Raw genomic sequence first — 18692 nt, 5'->3', positions numbered from 1 at the left:
GGGATGTCTCCATTGTGCCTAGTGTTCGGCAAAGCATGTCATCTATTTGTTGAGCTTGAGCATAGAGCTTATTGGGCCATTAAGGCTTTGAATTTTGATTTGGCTCAAGTGGGTGAGGAGAGGAAATTGCAATTGAATGAGTTGGAGGAGATACGTCATGATGCTTATGAGAATGCTAAACTGTATAAGGAGCAAACAAAGCTTTTACATGATAAATCTAATTTTCTCAAGTCTTTTACTATTGGGCAGAATGTTTTACTTTATAAATCACGATTACATTTGTTTCCAGGGAAGTTGAGATCCAGGTGGTCAGGTCCATTTAAGGTGACACAGGTGTTTCCTCATGGCGCTGTTGATATCCGCAATCACGGAGATGGGTCGGTCTTCAAAGTTAACGGTGAGAGGCTCAAACTGTATCTTGAGAATGTCCCACACCGGAGGAGGTGATGGTGATTTTCTTGGAGGAACATGTCCATTCATCTTGACTGCGTCAGAGTCTTGCTTACGACTATAAACTTAGCACATTGTGGGCAATCCCCACGTTTTTATCCCTTTGTATATTACAGTGTTTATTTTTGGTTTATTCATTCTTATTGGGATAACCTTTGGTGTACTCTGGTATTGATTGATTGGAGGTCCCCCGATGATGTTGGCCCCATCATGGACTCGGGGTACTCTCTTGTTGGCTGAGAGCGTAAATGGTTCCGGTAGTCTATGACCAAAATTTTGGTCCCTAGTTTGAGAGGTCTGTACTCAAACAACCGTTTTGGGATTGACCAGTTCGAACTTGAAGTATTGAATGAAAACCTTATGGTGAGTAACTCAAGGACTTGTGTTCAGCGCGTGATTCCTGCTGCCTTCAGTGGCCAGTTACACGGAGATTTCTTCAAAGTGTGATGTAGGATAGCGGTTTCATCTACGGATGATTACCTACGGGTACGGCTGATGCGAGTAAACCTTCTTCAAGGGAGACTATGTATCATTCCTAGGAGTCTTTATTGACTCTTCAGTATTATTTTTTATGACCAAACACATATGGTCCCACCTATGGATTTAGGAGCCCTGAGGGAGCTTAACCCTTACTCTGTTGGAGTATAACTAGCTAAGTTGCGAGTCAATTGGAGTATAATCAGACATTTTAGTGATTGTTAGTTGGTTTGTTTGATGATGTGTCATGCTCTAGGTTTGGGAGTGTTTGCTGATATCTTTTTTCCTTACACTGTTTTGGTTTTGCTTTACTTCTTGTGTGCCCATGGAGCATGTGGTTTCCATGAGTTTTATTATTCTTTAGCTGTTATTCCTTTTTGTAGTCATTCTAGGGAGGGGGGGGGACGACTCTTTTATGTCTTAGCAATGATTTTCTTTTGATTTTTGTTCGTAGTTTTCAAATTACTCCTTCTTAGTATGTGGTTAACTATAGTAGAGTTAAAATAAGTTGCTCAAATGTGTTTTTTAGTATGTGGAAAACTATGCAGAATATGCATATTAGAAATCCGATATCCTTTGTTGTGAGACATGAGAATTCAGTGAGATAACTTACTATTGCATTAGACTTGGAACTTAGTTGCAAAAGAGAACATGAAAATCTAGTGTTGATCTATGTTAGTCTGAATAGTCTTGTATGCCTATTTGATCTTATTCTTTTTTATATCTCAGTGACATTCTTTGTTGTAATGTATGAATGCAAATGGAAATGCTCTTGCTTGCAAAAGACAGATAACCTCCAAAACAACCTGGGCAAACCCAGGGATATGCACCGGAATAGTCGGTTACTTAAAAAAAGTGCATGTGTAATGAGGACGAAGACAAAATGGTGGTAATACCAAAAGTATTCAGTGAAAAAAAAATTATTATGCTGGTAATAGTTTAAAAATGGGTTTAAATCTGGAAGCAATGAGTTTCCTTAACTTTGATGATGAATTGTAAGTTGAAAGAAGTTACAGGTCAAGATTGAAATATGTATACTTCTTTTGTGAGATTGTTAGACAACAGGCTTACTCTACTATTTTCTCTTAATTGTGATGTGACCAGGATTTTATTGTTATCTGTTGCCTCTTTGTTCTGTTGAAGTAATTGCTTATGGGTCACATTGGTTCAGGTGGAGTACCCGTGAGTGTATTTGGATTGATAATGTGTTATATTTTACACAGGTTTTCAAATTGATCAGGGTTTCAAATGATTTTCAGACATTTTACGATACCAAGTGTTAGTCATATGCTAATGAGGAGTAGATTTTCTTCAGTTTTCTTTTTATATTGTTGATTTAGATGAATTTTTTGGGTAAATTCCATGCAAACTTTCACGAGACACAACTCGTCCACTACCGTAAAGTAGGGGTTTAACGGCTTGTTGCATACGCTAAATGCAATCTTGTTCTCTACGAAAGTGGCATTTTATTTTCCTAGGCTTAATTTTGGTTCTGTTGTTGTTTTGCTAGGGACTAGCAAAGATTTAGGTTTGGGGTGTGATAGATGCCAGATTCTGATATGAGAACGAGGTTAATTAGAATAGAATATCCCTTATAATTTGTGTTATAGGTGGTAATTTATTTATTTTCAAATGAAACGTGCATTTATTGAATTTGGCATTAATCACTGCTTATATTGCATATTTTTCTCTCCTGATTTATATTTCATTGCTTTTAGGGTTTATTTCTTCTTGAAATGATTTTTATGGATTCAATTACGGAATTTCAGGAGAATTTTATGTGGAGAAGGAGATATTTACATAAATGCCATTAGTGAAAGGGAGAGGTATTTTTTAGGGAAAATCATTTTGAGAAAAAAGGGGGAGAGAAGAGAGCTTGAGAGAGTCTCAAGCCAGCCGCCGACTGAAAGAAGAGAGACCTAAGAGGGCTCCCTCCAGCTGTCGTTTGCCGCGCTACCGTCGTCCACCGCCGTCCGGCAACCGAGAATAGACCCGAGGAGAGCTCGAGAGAGTCTCCGTCGCGGCGATTTTGACACTGCCATTTTCTGCTTGCCACACCTAGAGGTGACCCGAGAGGGCTCCTCCGGTGCCGATTCCGCATTCCGACCATCCTCCGACGTCTATTACACATTTTCGACCACTTCTCGAGCCTAGTCCGACTCCGACCGAGACTTGAGAGAGCCGGTCAGAGGATTTCGCTTCCATCCCGTCTTCCGCCGCACTACGTCCTCCGGCGCCGATTTTGATTCCTCTTCACCAGCGTCGCCTCCACTTCTGGCCGCTCGTTCCTACAACCCGAAGCCCTTAATTTCTGGAAATCGCAACAACCATGCGAATGGAATTGCTGCCTGAGCGAGAGGAAGAAGAAGGGGAGTAATCCAACATTTTGTAATTTAATTAAGGCTTCTCTATTACCACACCACAAGCAGTCATAAATCAGAGTTTTTCAGCCTCAAGACCAAAAAGAAGCCTAGTTAGGAACCCCTAATCTCAGGTCCAAGGACTGTCCAAGTTAGAGGCTTGTAGCCCTAACACTAGCAGCAACAAAGAGGGTTCCAAACCCTCTTTTCCATGAGAAAAAAAGGGACCCCTTCCCCTCCTATCCGAGCAACAGAAGCAAGAGCCCTCTGCCCTTACTGAGTAGCAGCCTAGCCCCACAAAGGAGTCTAGTTCCCTCCTATCCAAGACCAGACTAGAGAAAGGAGACTCTTTATCTACCCTTATCGAGAACAATTGCTTTGTTACAGTGCTGGATTCACAAATCCCACCCCGAGTTACTCGATCCATGACTAGGGACCATAATAAAGTTGTGCTCAAACCCATAAGACCAAGGAAGGATGATACATCCAAGAGATATAGAAGACGGGCTCAAGACCCACTGTGCTATTGCAAATTAATTAAAAAAATCTCTTATTTTGTCTCTACTTGTGCCTTACTTTAGTAAATATCTTTTGATGGATAACAAAAAGGGGGACAAAAAATATAACATTTATTAAGGGAAGTTCACGTCAAATAGGAAGGCAATATAATAAAGACCTGATGATAACAAAATGGGTATATTAAAAGTGTGCTACTAATAGTCTTATCAATTTATGTTAGACACTTCTTTTAGTATGAATATTATGAGGTCTACGAATAAATCTCAACATAAAAGAATGATCAATCAAGTTGTCAAGTTAAGACCCGAAGCAAAAACTCATTGAAGATTATTGTTGTGAAGAAGAACATACATGAATTGGAAGCTTGAAGACTCGAAGACATAGATTCGAAGAAAAATAAAAAAATTTCAAAAACTTGAGCTATGTTAAAGAATAACAAACCAAACTCCTATTCTTAAGTGAAAATATATTTTGGAGTTGTTGAAGAAGCATTAGTGGCATATCTTGTGATTAAGTAGATGAGTAGCACAACTTGTAATTATGAAGTACTTTAAGTTGTTTTTTTCTTTCTCTTGTACTAGGGTTTTTAACTCTCATCTATAAACAAGAAGTATGGGGGAAGTGAATCACAATCCAACGAGCTCTCTCCTTCTTAACCTAGTCTTCTCCTCGTATCTTCTTCTTCTTCTTCTTTTTTACTCCAGCCTCTTTTAAACATGTAATCTTAGAATCTACGATGTTATCAAAGTAGGGATTCTAGGGTTGTAATAAGCTGCTCAAATGTGAAGTAAAGTTGAAATGATGAAGGCATAGAAAGGGGAGTCCTCACCAAAACGAGAAAGGTGTTCATGTTGAATTTTTTTTTAGCAAGTCTCGTGTATAATTCAGGTTCCTAAATCATCTTTTCTTTTTTTTTGAATTCCCAATGATCCATGTTTAAGCTTCCTTTGATGTCCTTTAAATTGAAGTTACACGTTTCTCAAAAAAATTATTTTTGAGGTCTACTTGAAGCACAAAAAATAGTGTCTTGAAATGTTGATCATATGACTTCAAGATAATATTAAATTGATGCCACAAATTAAAAAATTCTTCTAGTGATTTCTGAATAGAATTGTGTTATGGTCCCTAGCCATGGATCTAGTAACTCGGCGAGTTGAATATGAATCCAGCACTGTTAGAGGGTTTCTTAACACGTTTTTGTGAAAAGAAACTCTCTTTTTCTTCCCTCACACGTTATAATTGAAAAGGAGTTTCCTTTTCTCAATTATAGATGCAACCAGCAAGTTAAAGGACTGTTTAAGCACTCAGATATGAAACCCCTCTTTTATGATTCATGTGAAGAGGGTTTACTTGTTGTAATTACTCAAGAACAACCCCTTTCCCTTTACTGAATTCATTCCCCTTGAAAAGGAGTTTCCTTTTCTTAATTATGAATGCACCAATTCCAGCAAGAGACTATTTTAAGGATCCAATTATGAAACCCCACTTTATACCTCACGTCAATGAGTAGGGTTTCTGAATTCATGCAACTACCAATGCTGAATGTAAAGAGGGCAGTCTCTAGCTCTTCTAAATTCGGAAAAGATAGACAAAAATACCTCTTGAAGACCTCCTTCAATTCAGCAACTCGAAAATCCCTTTCTTGATGCTAAGACTCAACCAAATCCTTCTTCCCTCACTGCTGGTTCGTGGAAGAGATGGATGACTATTGCAGCATGGAAGAGAAGGCTGATTCCTCCTCCTTTTCCTTCCAAGATCTCCTCAAAGACTCCCCAATGGATGCAGCAAACCCCCAAGAGAGTTCACACCAAGAACCCTAGAATAGAGAGCCTAGAAGGAACCTAAATTACCCTAGTTTATGCTAATTCCGAACTTGCTTTATTTCTCCATCCTTACCCCTTAAATAGGGTAATTAACATCAACATAGGTTAGGGTTATTAAACCCAATTCTACCCCTACCTTTAAGTCTTATTACAAATCAATAAAATTCGAAATTAAAAGCAACATAAATAATAAAAGTAAAGTAGATGACTCAGTCTTATTGAGTCCATAACATCTGCCCCCCCTTGGAGATCGAGCTTGACCTCAAGCTCGGAAGCTGGGTAGACCTGGTGAAAGTTGTCGAGCCGCTTCCATTTTGCGTAGTTGTGGCCGATTGCTGCCCAGTAATGGCATGCAGGGAGATGTCCGGTGGTTCTTCCTCAATCATATCCTCTGTCACCTCAATATCCTCATCTTCAACCTTATCGATCAAAAACAATCTTTTGCACTGATGCCCAACCCGATATGGTTCATCACAGTTGTAACATAGATTCTTAGCCCGCCGTTCTGCCATCTCAGCACTTGTCAATTTTTTTATATAAGGAGTTGTAGGATGACTAGATCTCAGATCCCCTGTCAAAGTAATACCCGGGTTGTTTCTCGGAGGAATGCGCTCCCCTGACCCTGGAGGTCGCCTGTGTTGTGCCTGTTGTCGCAATTCTAAAGCACGAGCTATATTCATAGCGCTGGATAAGTCAACAGGTGCATAGAGCTCCACCTCAAGCTTTAAGGCCTCTGTCAGTCCTGCTGTAAATAGCGCAACTTGCTGATCCACTTGTACCATACTGCTGGCTCGTGCTAATTTTTCCTGGAATAATTTTTTATATTGCTCCACGGCCCCAGTTTGGCGTAGTAAAACCAAATCTCCCAAAGGGTTACTGTAAGCCGGAGGACCAAAACGGAGAGAACACAGTCGCTTAAATTCATCCCAATCTACCACCTCGCTATCAACCTCAACTAGCTGGTACCAAAGTTGTGCTTCCCCTAGTAAGTGGAAAACAGCTACGTTGACTCGGTCATAGGTTGGGACTCGCTGATGGCTAAAAAATTTTTCACATCGATACAACCATATCAAAGGGTCTTCTGACCCATTATAAGTAGGGAATTCCATTTTAGTATACCTCGGAACAGTGCCTCCCCCCTGGTAGAAGTGTCCCTCCGGAATGAGGGGTCCTTGCTGTCCTGAAAAACTCGTGCGCCTCGGAAATTCATCTCCCCCTCTGTTATACGAATGGTCCCCTCCTCTCTGATCTGGAATGAGGGGTACAGTCCCTCCCCCATGGTTGAGGTGTCCCCCCGGAATGAAGGGTCCTTGCTGACCCGAGAAACTCGTGTGTCTAGTAAACTCATCTCCCCCTCTGATCTGCGAATGGTCTCCCGGAATTGGGTTCTTGCCAGTGCTCAGACCAGTCTCCATGCTATCCATCCTTCCTTTCAAAGTTTCCAAACTGAGAGTGAACTTCTCCTCCAATGCAGCAAATTTCTTGCCAGTAGTTAGACCATTCTCCATGCTATCCATCCTTCCCTTCAAGGTCTCCATATCGATATCAATTTTTGAGAACCTCTCTAGGACAATATCAAATTTTCTTTCAAGCAATTCAAAGTATTCATTGGTGCTTCTCTCTACCGGGTTACCTTGCTCAGATACCAAGTTGTTATGGTCCCTAGCCATGGATCTAGTAACTCGGCGAGTTGAATATGAATCCAGCACTGTTAGAGGGTTTCTTAACACGTTTTTGTGAAAAGAAACTCTCTTTTTCTTCCCTCACACGTTATAAATGAAAAGGAGTTTCCTTTTCTCAATTATAGATGCAACCAGCAAGTTAAAGGACTGTTTAAGCACTCAGATATGAAACCCCTCTTTTATGATTCATGTGAAGAGGGTTTACTTGCTGTAATTACTCAAGAACAACCCCTTTCCCTTTACTGAATTCATTCCCCTTGAAAAGGAGTTTCCTTTTCTTAATTATGAATGCACCAATTCCAGAAAGAGACTGTTTTAAGGATCCAATTATGAAACCCCACTTTATACCTCACATCAATGAGTAGGGTTTCTGAATTCATGCAACTACCAATGCTGAATGTAAAGAGGGCAGTCTCTAGCTCTTCTAAATTCGGAAAAGATAGACAAAAATACCTCTTGAAGACCTCCTTCAATTCAGCAACTCGAAAATCCCTTTCTTGATGCTAAGACTCAACCAAATCCTTTTTCCCTCACTGCTGGTTCGTGGAAGAGATGGATGACTATTGCAGCATGGAAGAGAAGGCTGATTCCTCCTCCTTTTTCTTCCAAGATCTCCTCAAAGACTCCCCAATGGATGCAGCAAACCCCCAAGAGAGTTCACACCAAGAACCCTAGAATAGAGAGCCTAGAAGGAACCTAAATTACCCTAGTTTATGCTAATTCCGAACTTGCTTTATTTCTCCATCCTTACCCCTTAAATAGGGTAATTAACATCAACATAGGTTAGGGTTATTAAACCCAATTCTACCCCTACCTTTAAGTCTTATTACAAATCAATAAAATTCGAAATTAAAAGCAACATAAATAATAAAAGTAAAGTAGATGACTCAGTCTTATTGAGTCCATAACAAATTGCTAGAATTTAATGGTTGTTTATCAATTTTGAGTCATCAAACCTAATGTTAAGGTTTATAGTGCATGGTTGAATGAAAAGTTTGTTTGTTTCAAGGGTTTGATTCACCAAAAGTTTTTGAATTTTTTGTGCATATAATACTCTTGAATTATTGCCTAATCTAGTCACGCTATGATGCAAATGAATTTGATGAATTTCTATAAAAGAAAAATATTTCATTAAATTGTTGTAATTTGAGTACAATGAGCCTTTATTTATAATAGAGGAAACAAGTAAAATCCAATTACAATTAAACTACTCTTATCCAAGTCACACCCAAAGCTAAACACTAAAAGATCTGTCCTCCTAGTATGAAACTCCTGTAAGACTCCACCATATTAATTCTAGCTCTGTCAGAATCATGTTAGACTCTTCCATAACTGCTCTTCAACACTCCCCCTCGAGCTGGAGTTTATAACTTCAGCTTGCAATGAAAGGGATTCTTGGTCTTTAATCTTCATTGCTAAAATCTTTTTCTTCATAGATGTTAAATCTATTAGGAATTAGATGCCCTAATTCCAAACTAATGAGAGAAATAATAATAAACATGGAAGAAATGAAAAGTAAACACTGAAAAACAAAGAATATTTATACACGTTCACCTCAAGGTGAGACTTCGTCCTATCTTCCGCCGTTGTAGTAATCCATTATGAAGATGAAATAGTTTATAGGAGAAATCGCACACACTTACAGGTGTTTTCTCTAACCTCTCTCGGGCCGCAACTCAAGATGCTTCTTGGATCATAAAACCCTAATAGCGGAGCCCAAAATATATAGAAAAATAGGGCAACTACTTTACAAGAGTGAAATTCTCAAACTACCTTTAATGAAACAACAATCAATACATTGTGGATCTGGCGGGGGCTCCCCTCCCCCCTTCCAACCCCCCACGTACCGATTCAACATAAGGCGTTAATTAGGTTCCACAACTTAACAATCTCCCATTTGGAGACTAATCTATCATCAATATCTCATCTGCAATAGCAACAACTTCTCAATCCTCAGAGATAAGTCTAATTGAAGTAGCATTCAACTTTAGTTTCTCAATCGTAATAGTTTTTGTCAACATATCAGTCGGGTTCTGACTTCCTTGAATCGTCTCAAGTGCTAATACTCCATCTTCAAGAGCCAATCTAATGAAGTGATAATGCACCTGTATGTGCTTTGTTATAGCATGATAAACAGGGTTATTTGTTAAATGAATAGCATCCTGATTATCACAATACAACACATTCTTCCCATGTTTGAGACCTAATTCTTCCTAGAAAGACTGCAACCATACCATCTCTTTACTGGCTTCGGTCATAGAGACATATTCTACCTCAGCAGTGGGAAGAACAATTATCTTCTGTAACTTAGAGACCTAGCTAACTGTTGTACCACCGAATGTGAACATATCCAGTGGTACTCTTCCTGCCATCAATGTCTCCAGCCATGTTAGCATCTACATAACCTTGTAATCCCAGGTTTGGCTTTCTAAAACATTAGCCTAAGTCAGTAGTGCCTCTCAAATACCTGAGAATCCACTTCACTACTTCTCAATGTTGTTTACCCAGATTACTCATTTATTTGCTCACAACTCCCACGGCATGAGCTATGTCTGGTCTAGTGCACACCATTGCATACATGAGACTGCCAATAGCATAAGCATAAGACACATTGGTCATGTAGGCTCGCTCCTACTCTGTAGATGGTGACTACTCCTTAGATAGCCTAAAGTGACTAGCCAAATGAGTACTTACTGGTTTTGAATAATTCATGTTGAATTTGATCAACACCTTCTTCACATATTCTTCCTGTGACAGTTTCAAGACATCAATATCCTAGTAATCCTCATCCCAAGGATTTGTTTTGCAGCACCCAAATCCTTCATTGGAAACTTCTTGGACAACTTCTTTTTCAACTTATCTATTTCATGTTTGCAAACATCTGCTATCAACATGTCATCAACATATAGTTGTAGAATGATGTAGGAGTCATCAAGGTTCTTAACTTAACAACAATCATCCTCTTGGCACCTCAAAAAAATAATACTACTCATGAAGATGTCAAACTTCTTACACCACTATCTGAAGCCTGTTTAAGACCATACATACTCCTTTCAAGTTTGTATACCATTTTCTCCTTTCCTTGTGCTTTGAAACCCTATGGCTACATCATATAAATTTCTTCCTCCAAATCACCATGAAGAAAAGTTGTCTTTACATCCAACTACTCTAAGTTTAAGTCTTCATTTGCCACTAGTTCAAGCCTTCATTTGCTACTAGTTCAATAGTTCAAACATTGTTCTAATAGTAGTCAATTTCACAACTAGAGAGAAAATCTTAGTGTAGTCACTGTGTTCTTTTTGTTGAAAGCCCTTTACAACCATTTTTGCCTTGTATCGCTTGCTACCATCATGTTCGTCTTGTATTCGGTAACCCATTTATTCTGCAAAGCCTTCTTCCCTTTTGGTAACTCAGTCAACTGCCATGTCTGATTAGATAATAGTGAATCCATCTCATCCCTCATGGTCAACTCCCAATTGGTTAATTCATCAAATTGCACGACTTTCTCATAACTCTCTAGTTCACCTTTATCCATCAATAGAAAATAATTCAACGATGGGGAGTATCTCTATGGTGGTCTACTAGTTCTGGTAGATCTTCTGAGTTCAATCACAAGAATGTTCTGATTTACTTCTGTGGGTATGTTTTCTTGGTCTTCATAAACAATATTCTCTATCTCAATAACTGGAAGATCTCTCAACTGAATTACTTCAGACTTCTTAGCTTCATTACTTGTACTCTCAAAATATGTTCTCATCTTGTCTCTGTAGAGGGCTCCTTCATTGAAGATCACATCCTTGCTCTTGATAACCTTACGACTTTGGTCATCCTAGAAACGATGACGAAACTCGGTACCACCATAGCCAATAAAGAAACATATCTTGGACTTAGCATCATGTTTACTTCTAACAGAAAAATCAATGTGAATAAAATAAATACAATCAAACACTTTCAAGAAAGAAAGATTTACCTCCTTGCCACTCCAAACCACTTCTAGTATTTTGCAATCCAATGGTGTTGAATGACCTCCTTTTGATCAAATAGGCAGCACTGCTAATAGCCTTAGACCATAACATCTTTGGCAATCCCGCATGTAATCTCATGCTTCCAAGACTCTCATTCAAAGTCATGTTCATCCTCTTAGCCACACCATTCTGTTGAGGTTTTCGAGAAATAGTTTTTTTATCTTGATTCCATTATCAGCACAATACCGCTTAAAATCATTGTCTACGTATTCTCCCCCATTATCTAAATGTTGACACTTAACCTTCAAATTTGTCTCATTCTCAACCATTGCTCTCCATCTCTTAAAAGTATCAAAAACATCATATTTGTTTTTCAGGAAGTAAACCCATACTTTTCTGCTTGCATCATCAATAAATGGCACATAGTAATTAGAATCACCAACGGAGATAACAGTTGAAGGTGCCCACACATCTGTATGAACCAACTCCAATTTTTTTTTCTTTCACACATAATGTTGTTTAGAGTTTTCAACCCTAGTAGTTTTCCTTTGGAATGAAGCACTTTTATTCCCTTCTCAATCATGTGATCAAGCCTATAATGCTACAAATCAGAATCAGTAACAACACCAGCAACTGCAATCGTGTCTCAGCAATTGGAAGTGATGTAAAGAGTTCCAATTTTAACTCCTCGTGCAACAACCTTGGCTCCCTTAGTGACTTTTCAGGCAGCACCATTAAAAGTCACATTATGACCTTCATCATCAAACTGCCCTACCGAGATCAAATTACGCATCAATTTTGTCACATGTCTCACCTTGTGAATTTTCCACACTGTCCTATTTTACAACCTCAAATTGACATTACCAATACCGATAATATCCAAAATTTCTCTATCAAAAAGATATACTTTCTCGTGTGATCTCCAGCAACATAGTTCTCCATTATCTCGTGGTGTACAATGGAGTGAAAAGAAGCTCCTAAATCTAACACCCAAGAGTCAATAGGGCTATCAACCGACAAGGGTAAAGCATCTCGTACTTCTTCAATCACTATATTTGCGGCATCGTTTTTCTTTTCATCCTTCTTCGACGTTTTGCAGTTCTTCTTTATGTGACCAGACTTGCCACAATTCCAGCACTCCACATTCCTTCCAAATTTGGACTTGCTTCTTCCATTCCTTACCTCCTTCTACCGTTGACCTTGTTGGAATTCCTCTCAAAGTTCCTACTCCTAGTATCGACAATTAAGGTAGAATTAGATGTCGATGATTCTCTAGTCTTTTCTTTGAACTTCCTCAACAAGAATAGTATCCCAAACATCATTAATGTTCAACTTCTCGTTGCCTATAGAATTGTTGACTACAACCCTCATAGGCTCCCAACTATTTGGCAAATACGCCAAAAGAATGAAAGCACGAACCTCATCATCAAATTTAATTTGTATGGAGGTCAATTGATTGGCAATCGTGCTAAAATCATTCAAATTTGTTGCCACTGATGTATTTTCTGTCATCTTTAAATTGAGAAACAAAATTATGAGATGTACTTTATTATTTGCGGAAGTCTTCTCATACATATCAGACAAAATGCTCATCATTCCCATTGTGGTTTTCTCCCACGCCACATTATGAGTGATGTTCGTCGACAGTGTCAACCGGATCACTCTCAGCACCTGTCTATCAAGGAAATTTTATTCATCATCTTTCATGCCTTCTGGTTTCATATCTAGAAGTGATGAGTGCATATTTTTACAGTACAAAAAATATTTTGTCTACATCCTCCAAAACGCAAAATCCATACCATCAGACCTATTGATTCCAAGTGTCGATCTCTCTCCACTAGCCATTGCTCTCAATCATGAACCAAACTCTGATACCACTTGTTAGGAATTTGCTACGGTCCCTATTCATGGATCGAGTAACTCGACGTGGGACTTGAGACTCTAGCACTGTAATTGAGTGGCTTCTCTTGGTAAGGTCAGGTAATGAAAACAACCTCTTTTGTGAGGTAAGTATGTTGCTCAGTAGGGCCAGGGAACCCTATGCTACTGTTACTCGGATTGTAAAGGGAAAAGGGTTCCCTTTTCTTGATCACAGAAAAGAGGGTTTGATCCCTCCTCGTTGCTGCTCAAGTTAGGGTTGCAACCCCTAGCTTGGACAACCCTTGGGCCTATGGTTAGGAACTCCTTACCTGGCTTCTTGTTGCTCTCAACACTGGAAAATAAAACTTGCTTTATGGTTGCTTAGTGATAGGTTGGTGGAAAGACCTCAATTCTTGCTCGGAAAGAGAGGAAGAATCCTTCTCTTGTTGCTTGTGATGAAAAGGAGGTTGGAGCCTATGTTTGCACTCAGAAAAGGGACAGCCACTCCCTTCTCTTCTTTGGTAAGGATCAATGGAATAGCAATCAAGAATGATAGAGAGATATGCAGATTCTAATGGAACCTAGACCTAGAGATCATCAAGGGAGACCTCCAAACCCTAGAGCTCATCAAGAAGAACTCAAAGCCTGTTTAACCTAAAAATCAATGTTTGCCTTTTCTCTATTTCTTTACCCTTTAAATAGGGTTTGACGTCATAAGTGTTTTAGGGCTAAAAATGACAATTTTGCCCCTACGTCCTTTGCTCCTTACATAAATAATGAAAAATTATACTTAAAGCAATATAAAATATGAAATATAAAACTAATGAACTCAGTGAGTCATTGCCTCCTCCTTTGAGTGACTCAGTGTGCTATTGAGTTCACAACATCTGCCTCCCCTTGGAGAAAGAGTTTGTCCTCAAGCTCGTAAGCTGGGTATACCTGTTTGAAGATGTCTAACCGCTCTCAGGTAGCTGCTTCAGGTTTTTGTAGTTGTCCACTGGACTAGAATCTCCCACTGGTCATTGATCAAATGGGTGCGTAACACCGTGGATGGTGTAAGATTGACATGTCCCTCGTCCACTAGAGGAAAGAACGGAGTGGATGTAGGCGGTGACCCCTTATACGATTTCAGGAGGGAGACATGAAACACATCATGCAGCTTGACTGTAGTTGGCAGTTGTGATTGATAGGCCACAGGCCCCATAAGCCGAATAATGGGGAAAGGCCCAAAATACTTGGGGGATAGTTTATGGCACGATGGTCCCGCAATGGACTGTTGTCAGTACGGTTGTAGGCGTAACCAAACATAGTCCCCTACCTCGTATGAGACATCATGGTGTCCCTTGCCATAGACATCTTTCATGCGAACCCAAGCTTGCCGTAGGCGTTCTGCAATAGTTTGTAACACCTAGTCGCGATCCATGAGTGCCTGATCAATCGCATCCATGCGGGTGGACCCTGCAATATAAGAGAGAAGGCGAGGGGGATCCCTGCCATAAAGAATCCTGAAATGAGAGGACTGCAAAGCGGAGTGGAACAAAGTATTATAACAGTATTCAGCCCACGGTAGCCATTGAACCCATTGCTTCAGACGATCTCCAACAAAGCACCGTAGATAAATTTTGACGGTGCAATTAACCACCTCGGTTTGGCCATCTGTCTGAGGATGATATGCGAATGAGAATTTCAATTTCGTGTCGCATAGACGAAAAATTTCCCTTCAAAAAGTGCAAGTGAATACTGCATCCTGATCATTGACAATAGATTCTGGAATGTCATGTAATCGTACAATACGCTCAAGGAAAGTTTGTGCTATCCATGATGTTGTATATGGATGAGCCAGATGAATATGTGCATACTTGGAGAACCGATCGACCACCACAAATAGTACTGATTTTTCGGCGAACTGTGGAAGACCCTCAACAAAGTCCATCGAAATATCGGCCCATACATGTGTAGGGAGGGCGAGAGGTTGTAGAAGACCTACTGGACTTAAGTGGTCGGCTTTGTTGCGTTGACATACTTGACATGCTGAGACATATGTCACAATGGAAGTCTTCATGGCTTGCCAATAAAAATCCGTGTGAATACATTGCAAAGTTTTCTTAATACCTTCATGTGTGTTGTCATAGTATGCGGAGAGAATGGCAGGAATCAACTTGAAAGTGTGGGGAAGATAAATCCGTTTTTTGAATCCTAGATGGACCACGTAGACTCCATTGTCCCCTCTAAAATTTTACTATGTAGCTCTAGTAGGTCCGGAAGAGAGGCATGGGCTTCTCACACCAAGTCTAGGATGAGGAAACGAGGCTGGCTGATCGCATATATGAGTTATTGGTTATCAAAATGCCATGACAAGGCATTCACTGCCTGGTTTAGTCTTCCAAAATGGTACTCCACCGAAAAGTCAAATCCCATCAACTTACTCCAATGTTGTTGTGGCAACGTCGTGGGACGTTGTTCTAGTTAGAATTTAAGGCTATAGTGATCTGTACGGATGAAAAATGCCCGGCCCCATAATTAAGGGCGCCAGTGTTGGACCGCCTTGGCCAACCCAATTAAATCCCGTTCATATGCTGCCAATTTGTGGTGACGAACTGCCAACTGTCGATTGAAATAGGCAATCGAGTGTGACTGTTGCTGTTAGACGGCCCCAATGCCCCCACCAGAAGCGTCGCACTCAACCACAAATAAGTCTTCAAAATTGGGAAGCTATAAAACAGGGGTGGAGGTTAGAGCTGTTTTGAGTGCCTTAAAGAACTGTGTGGCCTCCTCATTCCAGTGAAAGGAATTCTTCTTGAGGAGACTGGTCAAAGGTGCTGCCAACGGACCATAATTCTAAATGAATTTGCGGTAGTACCCCGCGAGACCCAAAAATCCCCGTAAAGCTAAGCAAGATTGAGGTTGTGGCCAATCATGAATTACCCTAATCTTCTCGGGATCAACTTTGACTCCCTCATGTGATATAATATGACCGAGATAAGCGACATGTGAAGCTACAAAAGAGCGTTTGGATTTCTTCAAATAGAGCTGATGTGCTCATAATAATTCAAAAACAATCTATAAATGCTCTAAATGCTCTTCTCTGAACTTGCTATATATGAATATATCATTAAAAAAACAAACAAGTACGAACTTTTGAAGATAGTGGCTAAATACCTCATTCATCAGTGCTTGAAAAGTGGACGGTGCATTTGATAAGCCGAACACCATGACCACAAATTCAAAATGACCGTGATGTGTGCGGAAGGTTGTCTTCTCAATGTCAGAGGGGTGCATACGAACCTGATGATATCCAGAGCGTAAGTCTAGTTTAGTACGGACCCACGACCCATGTAATTCATCCAAGAGCTCTTCTACTACCAGTATAGGAAACTTATCTTTCACTGTCTGAGCATTAAACTCCCGATAATTTATACAAAATCTCCATGTGCCATCATGTTTCTTCACGATCAATATGGGTGAAGAGAATGGGGACCAGCTGCAGCGAATAAGGCTCTGTTGTAACATAGCCTAGCATTGTCACTCGATTTCATCTTTCTATAGATGTGGATACCAGTACGGTTAAAGAACCACCACATCAGAACCTGGTTTTAAATAGATCCTATGATCAAAGGCTCATGGAAGAGGACGGAGAACTTGTTGATAAGATTTTCAATAGAGCTATTTGGATGATCCTGTGTGTGCATGGTATGAAGGTGATGGGGTTTGTCCACCTGACTGCCCTGTAAGAGCACTTGGCTACCGCACAAGACAAAACTCATCGTTAAAGCAGAGAAGTTTCACAAAATGGGTCCCAATGTTTGCAACCATTTAATACCTAACACCATATCAAAGCCGACCAGAGGTATGACAAACAAATCTACAACATCACAGTTGAGCACAAATTCTTGGATCTCCGTTCCGCCTTCTCCGCACTTGTAAATTTTTTTATATACTGAGGAGGAGGATTACTATAGCGTGTGTCGGCTGCCACAGTAGTAATCGAATTGTGTCTGGGAGAAGGTAATACTGGCGGTGTCACCTGAGACGAAGTATTTTGGCACCCTTGCCAGGAGGAAGTGTGCCATTCCCCTTGCCACACAGGCTTACGTTGTTGAAGCCATTGTCGTTGTTCCATTGCGCGAGCGAAATTCATTGCCCGAGCCAAATCTGAAGGAAATGAAGTTCCACATCTATCCTTAGAGATTCATTAAGGCCTACTGGTCGAAGGGGATCTGCTGGTCGACTCTTACCAACCGGCCTGCGCGAGCCAATTTTTCTTGGAACTATTTTTGATACAGTTCAACCGACCCAGTTTGTCTCAATAATACTAAATCTCCCAAGGGGTTGCTGTGGGCGGGAGGGCCAAATCTAAGTGTGCACAATTCTTTAAATTCACTGCAATCCAACACCGCTCTCTCTAGTTCCACCTAGTGAAACCATAGTCATGACTCATCTAACATATGGAAGGAGGCCAGTGACACCTTATCAAACTCAGCAGTCCCTAGATTTAAAAGAATAATTCTCACATCTATGCAACCAAATTAAGGGATCAACTGACCCATTAAAAGGTAGGAAAATCTAATTTTGTGTACCTTGGTATTGTACCTCCACTCTGTGGTGCCTGGACAGCAGTGTGCTTAGGCAAATGCTCCCCTCTTTGGTTGTGCGAGTGAGTCACCTCCCTTGTCTCTGGAATAGTCTGTCTCTCTGCCAATACACCAGACAACAGGCTAGTTAACCAATTGAGTTCCAATTCCATACCAGAATTTTTTCCCAATTGTGGTTGTGCAGGAGCCATGCTATCTTCTATCTTTTTCATCCTGATTTGAAGTTCTTCATTGTTGGACGTATCCCCCATATTACCCTGCTCTGATACCAAGTTGTTACAGTCCCTAGTCATGGATCGAGGAACTCGACATGAGACTTGCGATTCCAGCACCGTAAGAGAGTGGCTGCTCTCGGTAAGGTCAGGTAATGAAAACCCTTCCTTGGTCTAGTCTCAGTCAGGAGGAAAACAACCTCTTTTGTGAGGTTAGTATGTTGATCGATAGGGCCAAGGAACCCTATGCTGTTGTTATTCGGATTGTAAAGGGAAAGGGTTCCCTTTTCTTGATCACGGAAAAGAGGGTTTGATCCCTCCTTGTTGCTGCTCGTGTTAGGGTTGCAACCCCTAACTTGGACAGCCCTTGGGCCTACGGTTAGGAACTCCTTACCTGGTTTCTTGTTGCTCTCAACACTGGAAAAGAAAACCTGCTTTATGGTTGCTCGTGGTAGGATGGTGGAAAGACCTCAATTCTTGCTTGGAAAGAGAGGAAGAATCCTTCTCTTGTTGCTTGTGATGAAAAGGAGGTTGGAGCCTATGTTTGCACTAGGAAAAGGGAAAACCCCTCCCTTCTCTTCTTCGGTATGGATCAATGGAATAGCAATCAAGAATGATAGAGAGATATGCATATTCTAAGGGAATCTAGACCTAGAGATCATCAAGGGAGAACTCCAAATCCTAGAGTTCATCAAGGAGAACTCCAAGCCTGTTTAACCTAAAAATCAATGTTTGCCTTTTCTCTATTTCGT

General features: G+C 40.4%; 1 protein-coding gene across 1 annotated transcript in view; it reads right to left on the bottom strand.

Moving 5' to 3' along the window:
* LOC137952629 (pathogenesis-related thaumatin-like protein 3.5) overlaps positions 1–18692 on the bottom strand; it is an 84127-nt gene that overhangs the window by 58021 nt on the left and 7414 nt on the right. The window contains exon 3 of the mRNA XM_068799699.1: positions 17714–17762. Coding sequence (XP_068655800.1) covers positions 17714–17762 — 49 coding nt within the window. The remainder of the gene's footprint in view (positions 1–17713; positions 17763–18692) is intronic.

Source organism: Aristolochia californica, unplaced genomic scaffold, assembly GCF_029961685.1.
Source record: "Aristolochia californica isolate CCGP_79_NKW_82.1479 unplaced genomic scaffold, dmAriCali1.0.hap1 SCAF_16, whole genome shotgun sequence".
Lineage (NCBI taxonomy): Eukaryota > Viridiplantae > Streptophyta > Magnoliopsida > Piperales > Aristolochiaceae > Aristolochia > Aristolochia californica.
This window is presented reverse-complemented; position numbering and strand designations above follow the sequence as displayed.